Source organism: Psammomys obesus, unplaced genomic scaffold, assembly GCF_907164565.1.
Source record: "Psammomys obesus unplaced genomic scaffold, mPsaObe1.curated_primary_1811, whole genome shotgun sequence".
Classification (NCBI taxonomy): Eukaryota; Metazoa; Chordata; class Mammalia; order Rodentia; family Muridae; genus Psammomys; species Psammomys obesus.
In genome coordinates this window covers 4,585,142-4,610,488 of record NW_026596039.1, presented here as the reverse complement: position 1 = coordinate 4,610,488, position 25,347 = coordinate 4,585,142, and the positions used below count along the sequence as shown (strand labels likewise).

The window sequence follows — 25,347 nt, the reverse complement described above, 5'->3', positions numbered from 1 at the left end:
GTATATGTATGGAAATCATCCCAGCATGCCTTTCATGTAGATGCCACTAGCACTGGGAATGTGTTGGGAGTGAAAGCACAGGGATTCACAGAAGCAGGGCCAGAGGGCCAGCACCCTGCCGGGACTGAGTTTGAGCAGAAGAGAGTGACTGTCTGGAGAACTTTGAGTTTGGGTTTGTTTTGCCCTCATCAGCCATCCCCAGGCCCTGCTTGTGGAAAGGTAGGCACATTCATCAGAGGGAGTGCCCCCATCTAGCTTCACAGTTCAGAGCAAAGCACCCCATTGGCATGCGGCCCCATGTTGGCAGAATGGCACATTTAGGTTCAAAGAGAAAAGAGCTTTGCAAGGCTTAGATTCAAGGCTCATAAGCCTGGGACATCAAAAAGCTCTTACCAATGACATTTTGACGAATTAAGTGTAAATGAAGCTGAAATGCCTCGTCCCATCTCCCCTCCTGGGAGGGGACTTTGCCAGAGACCCGGAGAGGTGGCTGTCCGTGGCCTCAATCCACTGGGAAGATTGGCCGGAGACATTTTGCTGAACTAAAAGAAAATTCAAATAGTCCCCTGAGATCACTTTCCACCTTGAAGCCAGAGACTATTTCAACGGCAAATAGGTCATAGAATTGTACTCAGCATTCTTTAACTGGGAGAAATTGATCCTGGGGCCCCCAGATGAGTTTGTCGCTCCTTCTTTACCCCCATGTGGCAGCCATGATGTGGTGAGGGACCATTTTTGCATTGCTCTCCCCATCAAGGTTTCTCCCCCAACAACCTGGTAGAGGTGGCCTTGAGTTATAACTACACGCTTCACTCATTCATCAAAATGCCTATTTTCTGTCAAGAACTGCTTAAATATGAGGGATTACCTGTAAAAGGTTGGGAACCTATTCAAAGAGTTAGACGAGAAAGGTAAAAATTACTGTAGAGTGTGACATATGATGGCTGGAAGAATGGTGTCATAGGGATAAAGACGGCTAATACATTATTTGTTTCCTAGGGTGGTGGGGTGGGCCTCACTCTTGTTAAGCACACACTCTACCACGGAATGACACCCTCGGTTCACTAATTTGAACTTTGTCTCTTTGGGCATATGGAGGTGGGCAGCATGCACGAGCACACGCATGCACGCAGCGTGTAAGTATGGATATGGAAGGTCAGAGGGAAACTTCAAGAGTCAGTCTTTAGTTTGAGGCAGGGTCTCTCTTGTTGACTGTCGCATACCCAAAGTGTGCTTGTCTGTGAGTTTTCAGTTTACAAGAGTCCCTGCTCATTGGAAGATCCACTTGCTATGATTTCAGATACCTGCCATAAACCATGGGTCTGAAAATCCAAAATTTCAGGAATAAACTGTTCATAAATGTACATGTGTGTGTCATTATGAACAGCACAATAAGATGAATCATCTTTTTGCTCAGGGTATCTACACTATGTATGCTGCCCGCTCCTTAGTCACTAACAGTCGTCTGCTGTCAAACTGTCTATCAGATACATCAATACCCGTATTCCAGTTGCCTTTATCGACTTCTTTTACTTAATAATGTCCCCAAAGCACAAAAGAAGTGATGCTGGCAATTCAGATGTGTCAAAGATGAGCCCTTTCATAAAATACTTCCCATAGGTGAATGGGTAAACTCTCAACTTAATAAGGAAAAAATATTGCATTCTGTGTTGCTAAGACATGTGGTAAGGGTGAATCCCCTGTCTGTGTGACTGTGAAGGGGAAAAAAAATGAAGGCTACTTTTGTTCTTGTACCTCGAGCTGCAAAAGTTACAGAGTAGTATGTGGTAGATTCTTACTGAAGATGATAAAACATTGTAAGGCTTAGAGTTCTGGACTGTTTCAGGCATCTAATGGATGTTTTGGAATATACTCCTGTCAGCTAAGGGGGAGTGGGGGTGATTTTTTTTATAAAAGACATTCCAGGTGTCATGGATGCTGAGATTCATGCTGAGATACCATGTTCTTGGCTCTGAACAACCATAATCGGGAATAAGAAGGACCAGAGAGGAATAGGATATATTCAGGGGATAATTGTGATAGGATCCTTGTGTTTGGATTTGTAAGCTATGTTCAGCCAACCGGTGGGAGCTACTGGCTGAAGATTTGGTCATCAGTTTATAGTATTCAGAGACAAAATACAATTTTACTTTGGTCCTCAGCAGGGGAGAAGGTAGATACCATGTACACATCCTTTCATTACACAGATGCCCTGTGATTCAGGAAGATTATATGAACATGAATTAAGCTGAGGATGCCAGAGAGTGATGGAGAGCATAGGGGGATTTTAACATTTAGATCCAGAACCTAGTGGACATGGGAAGCTTCCATCTCATGTCGATTTGTAAACATGACAAAGGTTAAGGTTGTCCTTCCTTTCAAGGAAAGAGGAATTGGGCTGGTTGGCCCAGAAAGCCCTTTCTGGTATGTTTCCTTGTTGTGTCTGCCAAGGGTGACCCTGCTTATAAACCATGACTGCCTGGGAAGAAAGAAAGTCCATTTTGCTTATGCTTGCTTCATTATCCACAGACTGGGGAAACTACAGGGTCAGAACATGAACTACATCTTGGGCCACAAGTACTTTCCCTTTCCCTCCACCACCCAGGCCTCCCTGAATGGCACTGTATCATTTGAGTTCTCTAGAGGCTTTTGGGGGCACTCAAGTTCTTTTGGGTGTGTTCCATTAAAAGCCTATAAAAGCCGCTCATGTCTGCTTCACTTCTCGTCTTCTTTTGAATAACTGTTGCTGCCAGCATGCACGGGACTCTCTCAGCTTTTCCACCACAAGTAGTGAGGGTTCCTTTCTGCAGAAGACCACAGTGGGACCTTCCATAGCTGCAGCCTGCCATAGATGTGAGGCCTGGCAACACTCTTTGTCCCATGATTTTGGAGGAATTCCATCCACGGGCTTTTTGAACTTTTCCTCCCTCTGGTTTCCCTTGACGTTATCACAGAATAGAGCAGAGTCATCTCCACCGCGGACATTCAGTTACATCTCTTCCTAGCTCAAATCTAAGCAACAAAGAAGGAAAGGAGGAAGGAAGAGGGGCTGTTATCTCTTGACAAAGCCCAGGTAAGAGTTCCAGGTTCCCGGTTCCATTTATCCATATGTAGCTATGAGGTAGGGATCATTACCCTGTTTCAGAGATGAAGACATGGGACCTTGTGAAGTTCTGTAATTAACCCACATCCAGATTTACTTATGTGGCCAGTCCCCAGCCTCTTCAGTCCCCAGTCTCATGTTCTTCCCACTGCACCATGGGAACATGAGAACAGGTGGCTGTGGCAGAGAATGACTTGAGCGGAAAGCTCCTGTCCTCTGCATCTGCATGCTAGGATAGGGAGGAAGGAGAAGGCTGCTCCGGGATCACAAGCAAGACAGCTCTCAGAGGTTTGTTTGAGAGTGACATTTGCTTTACACATATGCCTCTATCTAGAAAGTGGAGGTATTGTGGTTTGAATGTAAAATGCTCCTTCTCCAGCAGGCTGATGTGTTTGACTCTCGATCCCCAGCTTGTGGTGCTGTCCTGGGCTGTGGGTTCTAACTGGGGGAAGTATATTGTTAGGGGCGGAGCTTTGAAGATGGTCACTGGACTATGCTTGTGGACTTATTCTCTAATTCCTGGATGTAAGAAGCAATAGCCTTGTGTTCCTGCCACTTACCCTTCCAACCATGATGGACTTTATTCTGAAACTGTGAGCCAAGAATAAACCTCCTCTTCTTAAGTTGCTTCTGTGAGGAATTTGTTTTGTCACAGCAATGAGAAAACAAGCACTCTGGGTGGTTCTGTGATGAGCAGCCAACACACACCATTACAGATGGAGGAAATGGATCCCCGACTGGTGAATGCCTGGAAACACTGGGTCTTGAAACCAGATACCTTTTCTATGGGAATTTTCTAGCTAGAAGGACAGACATCAGGTTTAATAGACCGTCCCCTCAGGGGTAATTGATAGAGAGAAGGACCAAAGTATGCCATAGCAAAATAAAAGAGTAAGAGCAGAAAGCTGGCTGACTGCTCTGGCAGCTCCTTGAGGGAAAGCATGGTGGCCTGTGTGTGCTGACCTCCTTATGTACTGGGTGTGGAACATGAAACACAGTCAAAGCGCCCCTATGTTGGCAAGACTAGGTACCAGGTGTTATGGGACAAGTCCTTCTTTGGCATCCTAGAGAGAGCTCTCATTGGTAGGTTTACAACAACCTGGCTGTCAGACCAAGGGTGATACAAGAAAGCTTTCTGGGCATCAGCCAGCAGACTGACTTGACGACTAGCATGTATCTGTCAGTGTGGCAGGGTCTCGAAGAACGGGTCGGGGGTCCTGTCTTTGGAAACTTACAGGTGGGGTGGAATGGAGGTAGCAGAAATACTCAACACATAGACAGCAAACATATAGGTATAAGTACTGGTCAGAAAAGCCCACACTGGACAGGTCTGAGCATGACATTGTCACACCACCTGACAATACACACAGCTTGAATACTAATCTAGAAAATGGCTAAGGCCCTATTTTGGGTCTGTGGAGATGGAGTCCCAGAGGCGGCAGCTGCAGGTTTGAGGGAAGGCCTCAGGATCTGGCTTGTGGGTTTTTAGATCCCCATGCTGTTTATTTCCCACTGAAGGTGTGGATAGGAGAAATCTGAAGCGAGTGCATTTCTTTGCTTAGTTTTAGAGCTATCTTGGCTGTTTCAGACTGGGAACTTCTCCAAACCCCAGGGGTGCCTGGGAGCAGCCTGGGAAATGTATCAGAAGAGTCACTTCACTGGGATTATTTCTGCCTTCCCCACTGAGTGCCAGCTGTTAAGGGGAGTGAGGGGTCTGCAGAGCAAATGAGAATGTGTTAATTAAGGACCCAAAGCCATCTAAGGGATGACTTGCAGCTAAAGAGAAGAGATGAGCAGCAGGAGATTGATCTGGGGCAGGAGCAAGAAAGGAAGCTGTGGATAGTGGGAACAGTACCTTTGTGATCTCTTCTAAGGATGCTCTGGTCCCAGTCCCCTACTCATATGACAGCGATGAGGGAGTCACCTGACTGGAGAATCCCCTGTGTGCTAAGTCTAGTCTGAGGTCACACGCTGTTTTCAGCAAACAGGGACTTAGCCTCTGCCTTAGTCCCATAGGACATTCTCATTCAAACCTTCCTCCCCACCCCCCAGGTTTTAGGATCGTTGCTCCCAGTTGCTCCCTCAGCCTGTCTCAGAGGGTACTAACCCTGATCCTTGGGCTCTTTTGTTTCCCAAATAGAATGCATTCCTGAAGCTCCACCCCAATGGTCTGGTTTATGCACTTCCATCCTTAGCCAATCAATATTACCTGCCCCTAGATGTATTTACCTAGTAATGGTGTGGCTTCAGGCTGAATGTCACAGAGTTCACATTCTGTATATATAGAACTGTGAAGTAGGGCAGTGCGGGTTATATGTTGTCCAAGCAGTGACTATGGCACCTCCCCCAGCCAATGCTGTAGGTTCGCCCATTACACCCTCGGGTGTGGAGTTTTATCCATCAGTAGATTTTCCTCCTAGGAAAGTGCCTGTGGTTTGTGAAGCCTAATGCCCACAGGTCTGTTGAGAAAGTCCACTTTTTAATATTCATATTACTGCCCGATTCCATGGGGAATGAGGCCCAGTATATAACATGAAGCCATAGCATAAGATATGTGCAAAGTGGGATCATGCACCAAATTTATGGGAGCAGAGAAGAAAGGAAGTCATTAAGCTATAGGAGCCAGGCAAGACTTTAGAGCAGGGCTAATGAAAATCATGGATATTGTTTATTGAACACCTAGTATCTATGGGGATTCCTTATGAATCATTTCCTCTCTACACAACAATCTTACACTATAAATGCTATTATTCATATGTATAATGAAGAAGCCGTGGTTAATTTCAGCTTACCAGAGAGTCACAAGTCACACAGCTAACAGAGTGATTGATCTTGACTTCAAAGCTGAGTGTCACTGACACCCAAGTCCACAGTCATTCTCCACACTAGGGTGCTTTCAAGTGAAAGTATTGTCAGCTTGGATCTTGATGGACAAGAAAGAGTTTGACAAGCAACAAGAAAGAAGGAATTGAGTTGCAAGCAGAGGAAAGTGGACATCGGTACCTTGGGGTGGGGCTGAAGAGGAAGCCTGGTAAGGTCCCCATAGATGACAGCAAGGAAATAGGACTATGGTCTGAAGGTGGTGGAGAGACATTTGAGCTTGTTATCCAAGGATTGGCAGGAATGATCTCTAGAGCAGAAGTTCTCAAACTGTAGCCCACACATCAGAGACATGAACACCATCATCTCCTTGCTGTACATCCAAATTCTCATGCCTTCCCCAAACTTTCTGAGAGACTTGGAGAGGGGGCACCAGCCTGCTAGTTAACAGGTCCCTTGAGTTATTGGAATGCATACCATGGGTGGAGAACTGCTGGTTTCCAGTTCTCAAGCTCAGCTTGAGAACCCCTGGTGCCCAGGACTGGCCAATTGGATGGATGGGTTGGGAAGGAACCAGCAGACCTGAATGATGATCATGGAGGTGACAAATTCAGTAGGCATTCCAGAGTTAGAGTGAACTATGCTTGGATACTGAATGGGATGGAGACAGGGAAGGTGGGCTGAAGTGAAGACATCTGGCTTACTCCTGCTCTCTGTTTGGGATGGCAGAGGGGACTGTCATGGTGTGCACTAAAGAGATGCTGCAGCTGCAATGTTGAAGAGGAGAGGGCATGAGTAGAGCAAGCCAGCAAGGTGGATGAGGAAGGCCAGGAAGCCAGCAGCACTGGGCTCCAGTTCTACTCTGAAGCCATCATCCAGAGGTGGGGATGTTGAGATGGGAAGACTGTGCTCACTGCCCTCTTACCTCACCCCCCTCCCTGCTGGCCACCAATCTTCATCCGTTAGGAGCCGTGCAGACTTGGATAAGTCGCTGCATTCATTACTTTTCTCAGTACTGTGACAAAATACCTGGCAGCAGGCCTTGAAGAAGCATTTATTTTAGTTTGTTGTGGTGGGGAAGGGATTATGGACTAGCTCCATAGCAGCAGGAGAATGTGGAGAAACCTCTCACATCCCGGAACTTCAGGAAGCAAGAGAGCTTGGGCCAGGGCCAGAGGCAGACATAAAATCTTCCAGGCCAGTCCCCTGTGGCCCAGTTCTGAGTGACAGTGGTCAGAGCTTCTCAAAATATACCAGGTTTCCCTTGCCCAGAGGGAGGGACCTTTGCCATTAAATCTGCTGAGGAGGCCATGGCTCCCTGCCCTGTCCAGCAGGCAACTCCTGCTTATCCTTCACAATCTTGTGAACCCCAAATGTGCTCTCTCCCTGTCCTTGCCGGGGCTGTTAGTGTTCTGTTTGCTTTTTTTGCTCTGGCTTGATCTTGCTGGCTCACAGGTTCCAGACAGAATCGTGTTATGCTCCAGCAGTCTGACCCACAGACTATTTTACTTGCTGTCCTGTGCTCGTCAGAAACACCTTATTTCTCTCGCACACACCCCAGCAAGTCAGCCTTGAATTGGTGGCACTAGCGGCAGTGTTGGCACTTATACAAACAGCCATCCCAGGCCCCACAGGACTAGGGATCATTCCTTGCCTTTCAGCGCTCTCACATTGGTCCCCAGCTTCATGATAAGCCTCTGCCTCCACCTACATATGCATTTGCTTTCCGGGCAGGAAAAACAACAACAAAAAGAGCTGGGTCCCTTGAGAAGGCAGCATGTGGTCAGGTCAGTGAAACCAAGCTGCTGGGGAAAGCTAGGCAAGTTCCTACTCAAATCCAGAAGGCATACTGAGCAACCTGCTGTGTCCCAGATGGCAGTGGGCTGTGGCTGCCTGCAAATGCCCGTGGAGAGCAAGACCAAGGGGGTATGTGGTCAGCAGAAACAGTAGGCATGTATGTACCATCAGTCTGGCCAATGATAGAAGAGAGTCAGAGAGTGGAGGGAAAAGAGAAGCAGGCCTTGGCCTTTGAAAACCCCCACAGGAGTGGCCCAAAGCAGAGGCCGCATTCTCCAGCACTCACAGGACTAGGTGGAGGAAAGAAGCGGGATTCCCAGAATCAAAACCTGCATCTGAGTAAGAGCAGTGAAGTTTATTGAGCAGTTATCTGTGCTGGGCCTTGTCTCTTCCCTCCTTCCATCGTCATGGCAACGGCGGGAGGAAGCAGAGAAGTGTAACTTTACTCACTGCTCAATGAGGCTAAGTAACTAACCCCAGGGACCCTGATAGCTCTCTGGCCTGTTGCCAGGTACAACCAAGGAGTAGTTCATACATGATTCTGTGAGCGTCATCTATCTCTTCTCCTCTGGTTCCAAGAAGACTCCACTAGGGTGGGGACAATGGGTTCTGAGGGTGTGGTGACCGCAGATCCTCTGGGAGAGGCCAGGCCCCTTCTCCCCTGCAGGCGCTGCTGGATACTCAGAGCATGCAGAGGCAGCTCCTTGGGGATTTGCAACAGTCTGTTCATTGTTTCAGACCAGATGCAGGATCTGGATTATCTCCATCCAGATGCAAACCCAAACCCAGTTAAGATCTCAGTTGTTCACTTTGCCTCTTCTTGTTGTACAAGTCACCCAGATGTTGAGCAGAAACACACCATAACTGAATTTACCTTTCCCCACCCACGTGAAGTCAACAGGGGAGGGTGTAGCACAGTTAGGGACACCCCTACAGTCCTCATTCATCTCACTAGCTTTTACCTTAGACAGACAACGGTATTCCGTATCACATTCGTCTATGTTTTATTTGGGTAATCCTGTTTTTAAAATGGGCTGGGAGAGTTGGCAGCAGTTACGAGTGACTGCTGCTCCAATAGCGGAGACCAGAATTCATCTCTCAAGCACCACACACTGGGTGCCCCATCTATACCTGCAAGCCCATCTTCAAGTGGGCCAGAGACAGGGGGATCGTTGGGGCTTGTTGGCTTCCCAGCCTCAGAGAGAGGAGGACTGTGCCTCAAAGGAATACGGCAGAGTGTAGCAAGAGACAGCAGTCAGTGCTCTTCCCTGAAGAGCCTCCGCACATGTGGTCAGGTGTGTGTACCTGAACACACATGTGTGCATGCACACAGAGGCATTCACACGAACACAAAGAAACTAATCTTGAAAACGTTGCTGATTTAGGTTCCCAGAAAGGCGTATAAGGTATGAATCAGTGTGGGAAATTATGACAAGGGGCCATGCCTGTGTGATTACTGTCAGTATCAACACCCCAAAGGCCCCCTTTTTCGCTCTTGACCCTTTCCTCTGCCTTTCTCTCTCTACACCCCCCCCAAAGGTGGCCATTGTCCCAACATCATACCACCACATGGCTCTGCACAGGGAGCCTCCTTCTCCTTGACTCTAGGTCAGTTAGCAAGGAGTGTAGAGGTAGCCACAGGGCTCAGACATACCCTGAGAGTGACAGCTCTGCATGGGGTAGTTTTTTGGTCAGCAATGTGAGGCATATCCCTGAAGACCAAACCCACTGGTGTTCCTACAGAAAGAGAGGTGAGGATTTACCACAGTGTCTCCGTGCTCTTCCTTCAGAGACTGGGTGCTGGAGGGGGGGCTTGGTGGATGCCTGCTGCCTTCCACAGTGCCTCTGCTTGTGCAAGGACCAATTTGAAATGAGCACTGGGCACACTTTCCACTTGTGGCCACACCAGTTGCTCCTTCCTGGTGGAGGGAGGCGTGGCTCAGGAGCCAGTCTGTGAGTCAGAGCTGCACAAGAAGACATTAGAAGAAATGAAGGACTCCTAGAGGTCCCCACAGTCTGGAAGGTCTCTGGATGGTTTCTCACATCAGTTGGTAATACTTTATTCCACCTACTGAAAACAGTCCTACCAAGCCTGTGGGGCATACCACTCAAAATCATAGGCCTGGCAAGTTGGAAGGAACGATATTACCACAAGCTGCCATCCTGTCAGAGCCCCAGAACACCAGAGGCTGCCTTCAGGAGCTTGCGTGGGCATGCTCTACTCAGACCCTGAAGAGGCCTGGATCCTGTAACAGAGTGACAGGAGAGGGCCCATACAGTTAGTCTAGGAAAGGCTCTACTCACAGTTAGAGTTACAGTCCCAAGCACCGATAAAGCCAATGAGCCTTGTCCTGTGTTAGCCTCACCAGCCATGTTCCCAACCATCACCACTGCCTCCCAGATCCTAACCAACAGGGCTGGGACACGAGAGTGCCCACAGGAGGAATTTAGTGTCTCTGAGCACATAGCCTTGTTAGAGATAACATCCCCCTGTGGACTGGACACTAGATGAGTAACAGGCACTTGGATGTGTTGGGCTGGGAATGTGGCTGAGGTATTAGAGTCTCTGAGTCCTTTCTCAAGCATAAACTCATTGAGATGCCACATCCTGTAATCCTGGCACTTGGGAGAAGGAGGAAGGAGGGTCAGAATGTAAAGTCATCCTTTGATACGTACCGAGTTTGGGGATAGGTTGGGTTATATAAGACCCTGTCTGGAAAGAAAGGAAAGAAGGAAGAAAGAAAAGAAAGAAGGAAGAAAGGTAGGAAGAAAAAAAGAAATGAAGGAAAGAATGAAAGAAGGAACATAAGAAGGAAAGAAGAAAGAAAGGAAAGAAGGAAGAGAGAAAGAAAAAGAAGAAACACATGTGTTATCCTGAAAACTCAAAGAGGCGTCTATTTTTAATCCGTGAGCTGTGTGAGTTGGGGCCATTCTGCAGGAAACCAGGTGTGGTAACAGTGGCCTTGGTGACAATGTGATGACATCACCGCCACTGAGACCCAAAGTCTGGGTGCTGCTTCCCTTCTATACCACTATGATGAAAACAATGTGTAGGGTATATAATACATATCAACTTTCCAATCATGAGTTTTTCTACACTCTTCAAAATCTGCATTGAATTTTCTAAATCAGTCAGTTTAATAAGTGAAATTAAAGTTAAACTAGTTTAAACTACAAACAAGCAATAGCAGCTCTCTCTTACGTGGCATATCCTGTTCCAGGCACTGTCCTGGAAGCTTTTGATACATTCATTGATTTAAACTTTATAACGTATTTATGGAATGTATATTTTCACTGCTTCTGTTTTCCACATCGGGAAACTGAGGCACAGAGATGCCAAGTAGCTGGCATATAATTACATGACCAGTATCTAGAACCTAGAGGTTCTATCCAAGCATTCTACGCTTAAGCTGTCCTCACTGAGAACTGAAGTGAGACACTCCGTGCTCTTTCGGATGGGTTCCTCTTTCGGGTGTCTACCCATTTACTCCCTGATCACATGCATTCAGCAGGCCCTTAATCACGCTGACCATAGGACAGGCACTTCCACAGACATGGCCAGGACTGCACATAATAGGGGTCCCTTGCCTCCTGGAACTCTCCTTCTTCATGATAGCTTGATACACTAGCAAGGTAATTTTAGATCATGGTTCTCACATAAAGAATAAGAAGCAGGATGAGTTCAAGAGGGCTGGGAGTGGCCCATTACATGGACATCCAGAGGACGACAGAGAGGTGCCTCAGAGTGGTAAAGTGATTGCCATGCAAGCAGGAGGACCTGAATTTGACCCCCAAGAACTCACATAAAGCTGGCATGTATAATAGGGTGCAGGTATAATATCAGTGTCCCTACGGAGGGATGGGAGGCAGAGACAGGAAAATTCTGGAAGCTTGAAAGCTAGCTAGCCTGGCACACGTAGCAGAGAACAATGAAGTCAACTTTCTGTTGCTGCGATAAACCCCATGACAAAAAAGCAACCCAAGGGGGAAGGCATTATTTCCACTTACAACTCCCAGGTTACAATTCAGCATGGACTGAAAATTAGAGCAGGAACTCAGGAGACTGGACCTGAAGCAGAGACCAGGAAGGAATGCTTCCCGACTCAACTTCCTGACATTTGCTCAGCCAGCTTTCATCAACAACCTAGCCTCACCTGCTGAGGGATGACACCACCCACTGTGGGCTGGGCCCTCCTCCATCACTAACAATTGAGAAAATGCCCTCACAGATATGCCATAGTCCTCTCTGATGGAGGCTCTTCCTCAACTGATGTCCCCTTTGCCCAGGTTCGTCTAGGCTTACGTTGCTTGGCAAACACTAACCAAGTGGAAGACAAAGACTGGTCCCCAAGGTTGTCTCCACACACTTGCCATGCCACTCATATATATGTCTGTACTCACATACATAAATGCACATACACACGTGTATATCATACATGAGAGAGGCAGAGACAGAGAAGGAGACAGAGTGTTCAGTGGAAACAGACATCTAGTCTAGTTTGAGGCTGAGTGAGGCACTGCGTGAAGACAGAGCTTTGGTTCTGGCGTGTGTCCTTGTGACCACAAAGGGCAGGAAAGAGCACAGTGAATGGAACCCTGTCGGGAGACATTAACACTGTCTTCTCAGCCTCCTGACCCAGCTCTGACCCCTGTTCCCTATGGCTTCACCCTCAAATGATGAGCTAGGCCCCTCTCCCCACAGCTCACAATCTCTCTTTCGATCTGTCCTCACAGGCCAGTAATGGAGCCCTGTGCCCAGCCAAGTAAATATTTCATGGGGATTTTAATTTAACTCTAAGGGAATCCATCCAACCCTGAGAATAGACTGTCACCTCGAGAAATAGCACCAGGGTTGACTTGGATGTGGGGATGACATTGCCACTCCCCCCGCCCCTGATGAATGCTAACGCGCCTCTGGCATCTGCCATCCCCCAGTACCACTGTGACAGGCTAGGCCCAGCGAACAGGCTTGCAAAGAGTGGTGAGGGCTCTCTCTGAATGGACGCTTAGGAGGAATGGGGGTAGGGTGGGGATAATAGCATACAGATGACCAAACTGGACAGAGAATGTGTGTATGTGTGTGTGTGTCTATACAGGGGATCATAACTGGACACAATTATATTGTGTTCTCTTATCCTTCTCCTTGTATATTGGTTCTGAAAGAAAGAAACAGCTAAGGGATGAACACTCTGTCTACCCAGTGGGCAGGGGCACCAAACACTTCACAGGCGCCATGTGACTGCTTGGCATTCTCCCTGACCACCCTCGGCAGGTGGAGTGGGCATCCAGCCTGATGATGCAAGCAGGAGGACAGCAGATGTGTGTTATTATGGAGTCTAAGTGATTAATTCCCCAGACACTCAAGAGCCAGCAATGGGCACGAGTCCCTGGCTCCTTCAGGGTCCTTGCCTCCCTGCCCTGAGACTCCAGTTCCCTGGGCATCTGCAGAGATGGGGGTGGCGGGAGAAAGGCGTGCAGCAGGTGAATTGAGGGAAAGATAGAAATGTGCATATTCTCATCTGGAATGGGTGGAGATGAGCGGCAGGGCACTTGGCACGGAGAGCCTTTTGGAGCAGCTTAACCACAGTGCTGGCCCTGCAGATGGCCCCCTGCTCAGCTCAGACCAGCCTACTCTGTCCCTTCCAGAAGTGTAATTAGCACCCTGCTGACAATTGCTTGAGTCAGCATGGGCCTGGGCTCCCTGCTAAGGCTGTCCTGGGTGTTAAGGGGCTCATTAGTAGGGAGGGGGAGTGCACCCTCTAGTGGGGAAACTGGGGCTTCAAGTTCCATGGCCTGTTGAACCAGAGCTTGTGTCTGGCCAGTATCCTTCATTTGGGCCTTCTGAAAAAGGTAAAAATCCCTCCCATATCAGCCATTAGCCAAAAATCAGCCTGGTTCCACTGCTGGCAAGAAAGGACTTGCACATATTGTGTCTAGGTGGTGTTCAACAGCCCTAGAACTATACTAATTGTCCTTAGAGACTGACAATGTGCCCACTTGGGGTCACTCACCAGGAAACAGTCCTCAGCCTTGAGGATCTGAACATGTGGGTCTGAAGCTAGTTTTCTTTAGCTGTGTGAGCTGGAACAAATTATTAATCTCTCTGGGTTTTAGCTTCCTTGTCAGTAAAACAGTACTAAGAGTGACTATGTTGTGTGTGCCTTTCCTTTTAAAAAGACTTAACGCCTGCCTCAAGAAATTGTAAAAATGGGAAGATAAGACACACGAGGGTCGACACAGTGGCAAGAACAATGGTCAGAGATTCTGTGGGCCAGGCCTGCACTCCGAAAGGGCATTAATGGGGATTGTCATTGTCCCCACCTCATCGGGGAAGAATATCAGGGGACACAGAGAAGTGAAGGCCACATGACAAGTCAGCAGCTGAGCTCAAATGGACCCAGACACTGTTCTAGCAGAGGCACACTATGGCGGCTTGTCCTTTCTGTGTCAGTGACTGAGAGGTGGGAAGGCTTATTCCTGAAAGGAAAAAAAAAAAAAAAAAAGGCCCAGGAAATGTTGCATAGAGAGGGAAAGCTTTGGATGGTCCTGAAGAATGGGTGGGGTCAATGGCTGAATAGTCACGTGTCAATTATATAAATGGACAAGTACAAGATGGAGGGAACAATGGACGGATACTGGCTGACCTATCAGGATGAACTGTGGGTGTGGGAGTCACAGGAAATTTGTTTTGTGGGTTTTATTTTTAAGGGAGTGTACAGGGTTTCTCTGTGTAGTTCCAGCTTACCTGGAACTCACTGTGTAGACCAGACTAGCCTTGGGCTCAAAGAGATCCACCTGCCTCTGCCTCCTAAGTGTACCCAGAACACCCAGCTCACAGGACACTTCTTAAGAGAAAGCACAAAACCAGGAGACTTGAAGGTTGATTCATTTAAGTCCAGCACTGAGGAGCCTGAAGCAGCAGGGTTGTGAGTTCAAGAGCAGCCTGTGACACATAGTGGGGTCTGTGTAGCAAAACAAACAAACAAACAAACAAACAAACAAAACCAAAAGCCTGCTTGTCATGGTACAAAGGTGAATTTTTCTAGAAAATAATACTAATGATCATTTGTTATATTTATACTATATGCTAAGCATATATATGTGCATATATATTTATATATTTATTCTATGCTTCATGCATAGGGTGTGCAATCTCACTTAGCCTCTTAAGGACCCTGAATGGGCCTTTGTTATTTCATGTTAAAGTGAGAAGTGGCCATGGAGAAGCCATGAGGGCTTCCTAAGGTCACAGAGATGAACTGGGACCCAGTTTAGTGTGGTGCTGGTAACACAGGCTTATAGTCGCAGAACTCAGCAGGGGCAAGAGAGGACTGGCCTCAAAGCCCCTTCCCTTTTGGATGTCACAAAGAATGCCAGTCCCTTTCCACAGTCTCAGCTTTCCCTTGATTGAAATTTTCTGAGCTCTTCAGAGTCAATCTACCCGGAATAAGGGCTTCGGGGAGGCTCAGCACCATCTTATTCTGAGCAACACTTCCTCCCTGGCCTTCCAGAGTTAAATGATGCAATTACTGTGTTAGAGAAAGGACCACTGGGGGATGAGCCGCAGGGGGGGGGATCCTCATGAGCAGCAGGTGCAGGCTGGGCACAAAGAGGCATGGGGAGCTGAGGGGCAGGGGCAAATGGCTTTCCTGGGGCAGAAACTGAGACTTGTGGGAAAAGGTCAGAAAGAAGTAAGTTCTAGAAGCTGGTCAGAGACAGCAACATGGAGCTGAGAACACTTGCAAGGTGCTGGGGGCAGGGCACACGATCTACTCTTTCAGAGAGGTTGCAGAAGGATATGGAGAATGCCTGCTTTCCAACTGGCATCTGTTTCCCCGAATAATCCCACAGTTGTTGGGGGAAGACCTGAGAGGCCGAGTAAACAGGGGCCTACTAGCATGCCTGTCACTCATTACGGTCCCAGGTGTGTTTCTAGATGGCCTTTTAAGATGACCTCTATCATCAAGTTCAGCAGCACCCACACCACCACTATCACCCCAATAACAGAACCGGGCCCATGCTTGTAACATGCCAACACCCTCTCACTGACCTTCCCCACTACTGTAGAAGGTAGGTTTTGCTATTACCCCCACTTGACAGATGCGCACACTGAGGCCAAGAGAAGTGAAATGACTTGTTCAAGGTCACAGAGCAAGAGAGTGTCTGAGTCCAGACAGGTCTGCCTTACACTGAAGGCTGTCAGCCAGCACACTTAGATACAACACGACACTACTCTACAGTTTGTACAGCCTCTAGGACTCCTCCTTACAACTATCTCTCCTGATTTTCACATTGTCTCCATAGGCAGCTATTGAACCACTTCATAGCCAGAGAGTTTGTCTGAAGAACATGAGTGAGTCACCACGGAGAGCTAGGGGCAGCCTACTGATGGTCCCCTCACCCGTGGGTCAGGGAAAAACATATGTGGAAGAGGCAAGGCAGAGCACGAGGAGACCCTGTTGGATGCAAGCAAGAGGATTTTGCACAAAGTGAGGCAGTGGCTGTCTTAAAATGGCAGCCAAGGTAACTGTACCAGCTTTGTCCCACTTGGGGTGGCCAGGCTCTGTGGCTGCCAATAGATGTCCTCATCATTCTCAGTGAAGTCCCTGTGGGAGAGACTGTGGGCTCAGGCTGCCTGTGTGGATGGGATCCCTACTGTGAGCATGCTTTTCCTCCCAGCCCGGGCTCAGATCCCCAGAGACTTGTGGGCCAGCCTTCCGGGCTTTGAGCTTTGATAGCAATGTGGCTGCTGCATGACCCCCGTTAACCTCCAAAGAGGCAAAGGGGGGTGTGTGTTTTGGAAGTCACCTCCAGGCCAGCTCCTGCCTGGCCCAGCCTTGTAAATTTCACCAGAGTCCAGGAGATAAAAGCAGGGCATCCCTCAGAGGCAGCATACAAAGGCCTTCAAAGAATACTTTCAATCAAAACTAAGCAAAGGAGTAAGGTCTGGCATTCACGAGGGACACGGTTAACACCCTTGTATGTGTGTGTGTGAGTGTGTGTGTGTGTGTGTGTGTGTGTGTGTGTGTGTGTGTGTTCCCTTTTCCTTTCTCTAATCTCAGCCCAACTCTTGGCCTGGTCTGCTTTTCCAGCCCTAGGATGCCAGGGTCAGGCCTGAGCCTCACAGTTTCCTTCCTGACCTTTGCAGATGCTAGGTCCCTGCAGTCTCTGTCCAGCCTGAGAACCAGATTTCCCCCCCTCAGCTTCTCGTCCCCATTCATTCTGCACCATTTCGTGCTGCCATCACCTTCTGGGGCTAGTTAAGGGAAGTCACGTGAGCTCAAGCAGGTTGGAAACACGTGGGACTGATGGCTGGGAAAGTCAGGGAGCTCCCTAGCTGAACCCTGCCTCTTCACAGTTAGGGAGCCCACTCCAGGAAAAGAAAAGCATGCCAGAGTCACAATGAGATTGGGACAAGATTCAGATCCCCGAATCCTACCCACTGCCTTCTCTCCCATGGAGAACATCGCCTTTCACCCCACCACAGGGCCTCAGCAGGCTGCCTGTTCCCCTCAGCCTCCAGCCTTAGCCGCTGTGGCATCCGTGCACTCCCAACCCCCTTGCTTGTTAGTCTGTCTTCATGGCACATTATCTCCTCATCTGAAGGCTGCTTTATAGCATAATGTCTTTTTAACTAAGGTAAAAGAAAATGAACACACATCTTTTGGAATAATCTGATCCCACGTGATCGTGGCTGGCACCCCGGGGTGCGCTGAAGCCAAGGTAGATAATTACTCTTCTGTACTGAGTCAATTAAATATAAAAAACAGCCACCACCAAACCTCTTGCTGGTTTCTTGTAGCTTGCTGCTGCTTCTTCTTTTTCCCTGCCCCCAACTTATTCCAGCCTGGGGAGAAAGGAAAGAGAGACACGGGGTGAGAGGCACTGAATCAGCCTTGGCAGCTGAAGGCAGTTTTCTATGTGTGGTCCAATCTGGGGCAGAAACGTCCTGTATGTGCTGGGGGCATGCTGTCCCCACCTACACAGGTGGAGAGAAGAGGGATGTAGCCCATTTCCAGCCCTCTGTCCATATGGACATATGGATGGTTCTGGCATTCATAATGTCTTTGTTGGCCAACATGCATAAACTTGCAAAATGATTTCCAAATTGTAATCCAAAGTTTGCCCCCTTTAGAGGAAAGCTGAGTATGGAGAAAAAAATAAAAAAAAAATCTGGGGTCATCATAATTTACTTTGGTTAATTGATTTGGAGTTCTGAAAAAAAAAAAAAAGAAATCACGGAGGAAGGAACAGATGCTGTGTTTGCCCCTTGCCTGTTTTGTCGTCTTAATCTTTTTAAAAAATGTTTAATTAGTGTATGTGTGTGAGCATGCGCATGTATGCGTGTGGGGGGTGCGTATGTGCACGTCCGCATGTGTGTGTGTGCTGTATTCCCGAGTATACAGTGGCATGCGACAGTGTCCCCATATTGCCCTGAGGGAGGGTCTCTCACCGAACTGGAGGCTTACTTCCAGTTTGGGCTCAGTGAGCTCCTGGGACGACCCACCTGTCTCCACCCCCATCAATGCTAGGGTTATAGGCATGCCTAGCTTTTTATGTGGGTGCTAAGGATATAAATCTAGGTCCTCACGCTTGCACAGCAAGTGCTTTTGCCCACCAAGCCACTGGGTAGTCCCAATCTTAATCTTCATGAGTGTGCGTAGGGGGTGGGGGTAGGGGAAGTAGAGGTCAACCTCAAGTGTCACATGTTCACCTTGAGGCAGGGTCTCTAATTAGTTTGGAGCTCACCAACTAGGCTAAGGTGGCCAGCCAGTAAGCTCCAGGGACATACCAGGGCACGGCTTCAGGTGCACTGAGGTTGCAAGCATGCACCACTAATAAAAGTTTAGGCGTGGGTACTAGGGGATCAGTGCTTGCACAGCGAGTGTTTGGTTGACTGAACCACCTCCCCAGTCCCTTGCTGTCTTAATGTTTACTTCAGTTCTGTATTCCAATGGTTTTAACTCTTGCTCCTCCTCGGGTCTCAGACAGGGCTACGCCCCTATGCTAGGGCACACCCGCATCCACAGGCATAGCACTGCACCTGCAGGCCTCTGGGGCTGCCTCTGTCGCTCCGCATTCAGCTCAGAAGCTACACTCAAGGCAGCACCACTGTCACTGAGAGGCTGGGGTTCCGAAGGGCCTCAGAACACTCCTGAAGGGTCCCCCAAATGGAGATGCTGACAATCTTCTAATCAGACCCCACTCTGTCACCCAGGGGCTGATTCACTTGGTGGCAGTCATCAACACTTTCACCGAAATATGGAAAGAGCCACTCGTATTTCCCCTTCTTTATTAAAAGTCCTCTTTCATCTGCACTCCAGTGTCTTTGAAGGATGGCTCTACTTGATTAGGGTCTAAGTTTGCTAACTTGTACTGGGGAACGAATTGAGGATGGAAGATCTGCATGAAGATGCTGAAAGCGAAACTTAATAGATTCTCTATTCCTGAGCCTGAGTGAGGGTCTGTACTAGGTTCTATCGGAGTCACATCAGCATCGGCATTAGGTACTATCCATTGCTGAGACCAAAAGCCTGACCAAAAATACATTTTGGTTCACAGCTCAAAGGAAACAGTCCACCACAGCGAGGAAGGCATGGTAGCAGGCTCCTCTGTCCATGGCAGCAGGATTGTTGCAACATGGCTTTTCCTCACATCTCTATGATCAGAAAGTGAGAGACAGAGTGTCCCAGGCTGCTAAAATATAACCCACAAGCTCCACCATCCGGCCTTGTCTTCTAGCTAGGCCCCGCAGGTTCCAGAGGGTTCTGCAACCTCCCTCAACCACTAAAGACCATCTGTTCAAACACAAGAGCCCATGGGAGAGAGCCACATCCAAAGCACAACAGTGTCCTAATTTCTCCGCCATGGTTTGGCAGTCATCAGATGTGTGTGGCCATACACACATGCTCTGGGTACCAAAACCTACTCATCACTAATGGACTTGCGGACACTTTGTTTTCCTTCCTGTTTTTGATTAACTATATTGCCTGGGTGATAGATGTGGCGCTTAACTATTCACTCCTAAATATTAAAATATAGGTTGGAATCAGTTGCCATGAGTGAATCCTATGTATGACCCAGAACTTTCCTTTTAATTGGTCCAGTGGGTGGTTCAGATAGGCGGCCCCATAGGCTACGTTTTGAGCACTGTGTTGGAGAACTGCTGTAGAGAATTGAACACCCTCTTTTTGTGCATATTGATTTGTGGATGAGGCTAGGGAATCTTGGGCAAGCACAGTGAGTAAGCTTGATGAGTTCTCTACTTAGGCCAAGGATGAGCTAAAACTAAGTCCAGGCCCGGGGGCTTTCTTAGAGCCCCGGGTATTGGCTTGTAGACAAGAAGAAAGGGCTTCTTCTCAGACAGGACAGATTTAAATTGTATCCCGGGAAGAATTTCTGACAGAGAATATTGAGAAAACTTGCCCGGAAGGCCTTCTCTCCTGGAACCTTTGGAAATTGTACCTGAACAGTGATTGTGTGCCCTCTTGCTTGTATATTACCTGTGTATTCAGAGGGGCCCGACAATAGGTAGGTAGACCTGAGTCACAGCTTCAACATAGAGTGATGGTTCAGACCCATACTGAGCCAAGACGCCTGACGAGAATAACACCTTCTTAGCAGGGACAGCCTGTGGTCACTGATCTCCTGTGTCCTACATGCTATGATAGCCTCTCTCTCTCCTTTCAGAAAGCGGATCTGGCTGTGGCAGGCCTCACCATCACAGCTGAACGTGAGAAAGTGATTGATTTCTCCAAGCCATTCATGACACTGGGAATTAGTATTCTTTACAGAGTTCATATGGTAAGAGACTTATTTTATAAGCATTTATGCCATTAAAGTTATTTGCATGCAAACACCGAGTTATATGGTAATAATGAATGACTCACAGAAATATTTAGCTTTCGGGACTTAAATGCAAATGCACTGGGGCTATTTTCTCCTCCATCAGCTGCAGGAACTTACAAACAGAAGAGATGGAAAAGTCGCACTTGGGATATTTCCAGCAAAGAAGGATTCTGTCTCTAAATAGGGATGGCCGGGAGTGCCACTTGGTACATAGTGTGCCGGGGACTGGCCTCAGTCGGGCTCTTCCAGGAGGTAGGGGCCACAGCTTAGATGAGACTGCCAGCATGCTCAGTGCTCCTCTGCCTCCAGGATCCACTGTGTTCGTTCTGGGCATTGTAAGAGTGTGGGGGTGTGGGCTTTGCCCTTTCTTGCTTCTTGGTGCTGGTGAATACAAAACGAGCTCTATACCTGCTAAACCTGGCCGTCTACATTCCTTGTTTATTGGCTCTTATTTTTTTTAAGGTTTTTTTTTTTGTTTTTTTTTTTTTGTTTGTTTGTTTTTTTTTTGTTTTTTTTTTTTGGCTGCGAATAGGAACACAACAGTAGTCAGCCAAAGATGGAAATGACATCTGGATGTCTTGCCTGGTGGAAAGAGGAGGAAAGAGCCACCCTGGCTGTGTGCCATCCATCAAATGGATCATCACTCTGTGGCCAGCCAATAGTGGAAACTTTTTTTTGCTTCCATTTTTAGAGCAGAAGATTCTTCCTCTCCTCCTTCGTCTAAACTACCTCTAGGTGTACAGCTGTCATATAGATTTCCCTGTATTCTACTCACTTTTCAGTGGTCATAATTTAACTGTCACATTCTCCAGGATGCAACCTGACACCGTGAGACATGATGACAACGGCTCTCCTTTATTGAATACCTCTGTGTCCCAGACACTGTGAGGTAGATTCTAGTTTGGGAATGAATTGTGTCCCTTTAAAATACGTGCTGAAATCCTAAGCCTCAGTACCTAAACATGCAGCCTTGCTTGGAAACAGAGTTCTTTCCAGTGTTAGGAAGAGTTAAGATAAAGTCTAGCCGGTGAAACAACCAGAGGCTGCATACAAGCCCTCCAAGTCTGCCTCTCGGGAGAGGAGACCCCATGTGTCTTTGCAGCTCTAGCCTGACTCACAGAGATGCTGCTTTGGAGGAGAAACAACAGTTTGCCAGTGTCACTCCTGTAAGTAAATCTTAATCCCCTGGGAATCAAGGAGGGCCAGCATTTGGAGCTGTGACCAGGTTTCTACAGGACACAAAGTCACTCTGTTGCAGAGCCCATCTAGCAGGCTTGACTTATCAGAGATGCATGTTCTCTGCTGGGCTACCTGGCTGGGAAAGGTGGCCAGAATGTCTAGAAAAGATAAGAGTCGAATGTTAGGCTCCCCAGACAGAGGCGAAGGCAGTGAGGACTTTGTTACAGCTGTGTCTTGTGGAGTAAGGAGGCTGTGATCCTCCAAGCCCAGATTCTCCCTTGTCCTCCTGTAATGAAAGCTCCCATTGACTTAAAGCCTCTATGTCCCACACACACTTGTGAGTAGCTGTGATGGGGGGTCTGGTTTGGTGTTGAATTGTGTCCTCTTCAAAGTACACGTTGAAGTCCTCATTTTCAAGATCCATGCTCATGACCTCATTGGGAAATAGAATTCTTGCCAGTGTTATAAAGAGGTGAGTGTAAAGTCATGCTGGATTTGGACAGGTCCTTACCCAGTGACTAGCCAGCATCCTTGCAAAAAGAGGAGAATTTGGCTGGATGAGGTGGAACATGCTTTAATCCCAGCAGTAGAGAGGCAGAGACCGCTGTGAGTTCAAGCCCGGTCCTCTCTACCTAGCAAATTCTAGGCCAGTCCAACCTACTTAGTAAGATCTTGTCTTAAAGACAATTTTTTTAAAAAGGGGGGGCGGGGAGATTTGGACACAGATACATAGGAGAAAAGGCCATGTGGAATCAAACACAGAGATTGCGGGGCGGCATCTCCATGCCAACAAGCCTCAGGGATCTCCAGCGACCACACAGGTTAGGAGAGATGAGAACCCTCTCCGAGAGGCTTCAGAGAGAGCCAGGCTCTGCTGTCACATCAATTGGGCCTTCTATCCCCAGTTACTGGGAGATGACACACTTCTGTTGTTGTAAGCCTCCCGGCTGTGGACTCTGACTTGGCCAGCCTAGGAAACTAACACAGTTGTTCTGTGCTTATTTTAGAAACGAGGACAGGAGTACGATCAGTTTTAAAAGTAGGTCAAGGACACATGCTAGGAATTCACCCATGCTAATCATGTGTTAGTAAGCCAAAGAACAAGGTGTGAGTTGAGCTGTCTTTGCTGTATGTAGGCAGCTGGACGCCCTCTCCAGTGTGGTCTTTGGTAACTTCCTGCAGGGTGCGCCTTTTCCCATTGGGTCCTCTGGACTGTTCTCTAAGGGAAAGTGGGTGGGCGCTAAAATCCCATCTGACAGAGCAGGAGACCAAACTAACACTTGTGGTTATCTCAGAGAAAGGCTTCGAATCCAAGCTTCTCACTCCAGGATGGCAGTTTTGACTTCCAGCAATCCCCATGTCTCCAGCTTCCTTTTTCCTTTCTCTTGAGCCCAGAGAGGGCTTCCAAAAGCAATGGAGACACACACCACATTGTTTCTCCGTACTGCCCTGATCTGGACATCGGTAGGAACACAATCAGGCCGCGGCTTTGGCTTCTCAATACTGAGGAAGCTAGAACCTTGATGGTGACCTGATGACCTATGGGCATCCCTGTGGCTGGAGACACCCAATCCCAGGTATTGTCACCCTCCAGTACCCACATCTAGGCTGCTCAGGAAGGGCATCACAGTATCAAATAACAACTCTGTCCAGCACTACATCATAGTCACCACCCTGTGGACATCCTAAATGAGATTGTCAAACAATTATTTACTATCTCCTACCTCACAAATCTGTGGCTGTGTTACTCCCCTGTAACACATTCTGGGACAGTAAGTCTATGTGTCAGCTTGCAAGGCTACAGCTTCTCCAGATGTGTGGACTACCATTTGTCCAGGAGCTTTTTAGAAATGTGTTATGGAGGTGCAGCGACATCTGTAATTGATTGCCTAGAACTCTCTGGCATAGAGACGCCTCCTTCAAACTTTTGCCTTTGAATCTATTCAGCCTCTCCCCATGTGTCTATATCCAATTTTCCCTTTTTATAAGGACACTCATCATTGTGACAGGGATCACCTTAATCCAGTATGATTTTATCTTTACTCTCCATAACATTGGCAAGGACTCTATTTTTAAATGAGGTTTCATAGTCACATATACAAGTTATGGGAGTTAGGACTTCAACACTATTTTGGGAGGAACTTAATCCAACCACAAGAATATCAGTGGGTGTTTTTCAATTAGATTAATACTATAAAAGCAAAAAGAGGCTTTTTAAAGAAGGAATTCTGCCCCAGACCAGATCAGAGATCTGACTAAGATTCTAGCCTGTTGATCTTTTCGACTCTTACAGTCACATTAGCTAATCCCTTAAAGTCAATCGAAATATGATAGACAGGTAGATAAATGGATAGATGGATGGATAGATAGATAGGTGATAGATAATAGGTAGATGGCAGATAATAGGTAGATAAATATATAAATTCATACACACATACATGATAGATAGATAGATAGATAGATAGATAGATAGATAGATAGATAGATAGATAGATTAGCCAAAGTTCTATTGCCATGAAGAGACACCATAACCATTGCAACTATATAAAGGGAAACGCTCATCATTGTGACAGAGACTAGCTTACTCTTTAGTTCACTGTCATCATGGCAGGAAGCACACACGCAAGCAGACATGGTGCTAGAGAGGTAACTGAGAGTTTACAGCCAGATCAGCAGGCAGCAGGAACAGAGCAAGACACTGGGCCTAGCTTGAGTTTCTGAAACTCCAAAGCCCACCTTCAGTGTCAGGCTTTCTCCAACAAAGCCACACCTCCTAATCCTTGTCAAGTAATGTCACTCCCTAATGGCCAAGCACTTAAATATATGAGCCTATGGGGGCCATTTCTATTCAAACCACCACATAGATATATAGAAAGAAAGAAAGAAAGAAAGAAAGAAAGAAAGAAAGAAAGAAAGAAAGAAAGAAAGAAAGAAAGAAAGAAACATAGATAGATACATAGATACATAGATAGATGATAGCTAGATAGACAGACAGAGAAATAGACAGATGATTTATAGATGTTATGATATGATAAAGCTATAGAAATATATAAATAAATATATAACTATAGCTCTCATTATTTCTGTTTCTCTGGAAAACCCTAACTGATCAATACAGTCTCTCAGGCTGGTTCAGAATTCCTCCTTTCTCCAGCCTTACCTTGGAGGCCCTAGTATGCTCCACAGCTGCTCAGAACTAATTTATAATAGGGCCAAACTGAGTGAGAAAATGAGTTCTGGCATCAACAACTTACACTGAGCAGACCTGACAGTTTATGTATTTATTTCACAAATATTTACTGAGTACATTCTGTGTGTGAGGCCCTGTGCTTAGAAAGTACCAGAACCTTAATTGGTGAGAGAACATTCTTGAATTGGCTGCAGCACAGGAGAGCTGGGAAGAGTGTGTGCTCACCGAGCACAGCTGTATGAGGATGCTTCTGCCAGGCAGTCTGCCTCCAGAGCCCCGTATCAACTACACAGAGAAGCTGCCTTCAAAATAATAGTACCAATGTGATGAAATTGAGGTTAAATAATGGGTGTTTACTGTTTTGTGAATTTTCTCTGATTGATGGTTATCTTTGAGCAAAAAAAAAAAA

The 25,347-nt window shown here is 47.3% G+C and overlaps 1 protein-coding gene across 1 annotated transcript in view; it reads left to right on the top strand.

Annotated features, from left to right (window-relative positions):
* The window catches only part of Grik4 (glutamate ionotropic receptor kainate type subunit 4), a 284,790-nt gene that overhangs the window by 238,659 nt on the left and 20,784 nt on the right, over positions 1-25,347 (top strand). Inside the window, exons 13-15 of the mRNA XM_055622027.1 lie at positions 20,411-20,524; positions 22,141-22,220; positions 22,885-22,931. Coding sequence (XP_055478002.1) covers positions 20,411-20,524; positions 22,141-22,220; positions 22,885-22,931 — 241 coding nt within the window. The remainder of the gene's footprint in view (positions 1-20,410; positions 20,525-22,140; positions 22,221-22,884; positions 22,932-25,347) is intronic.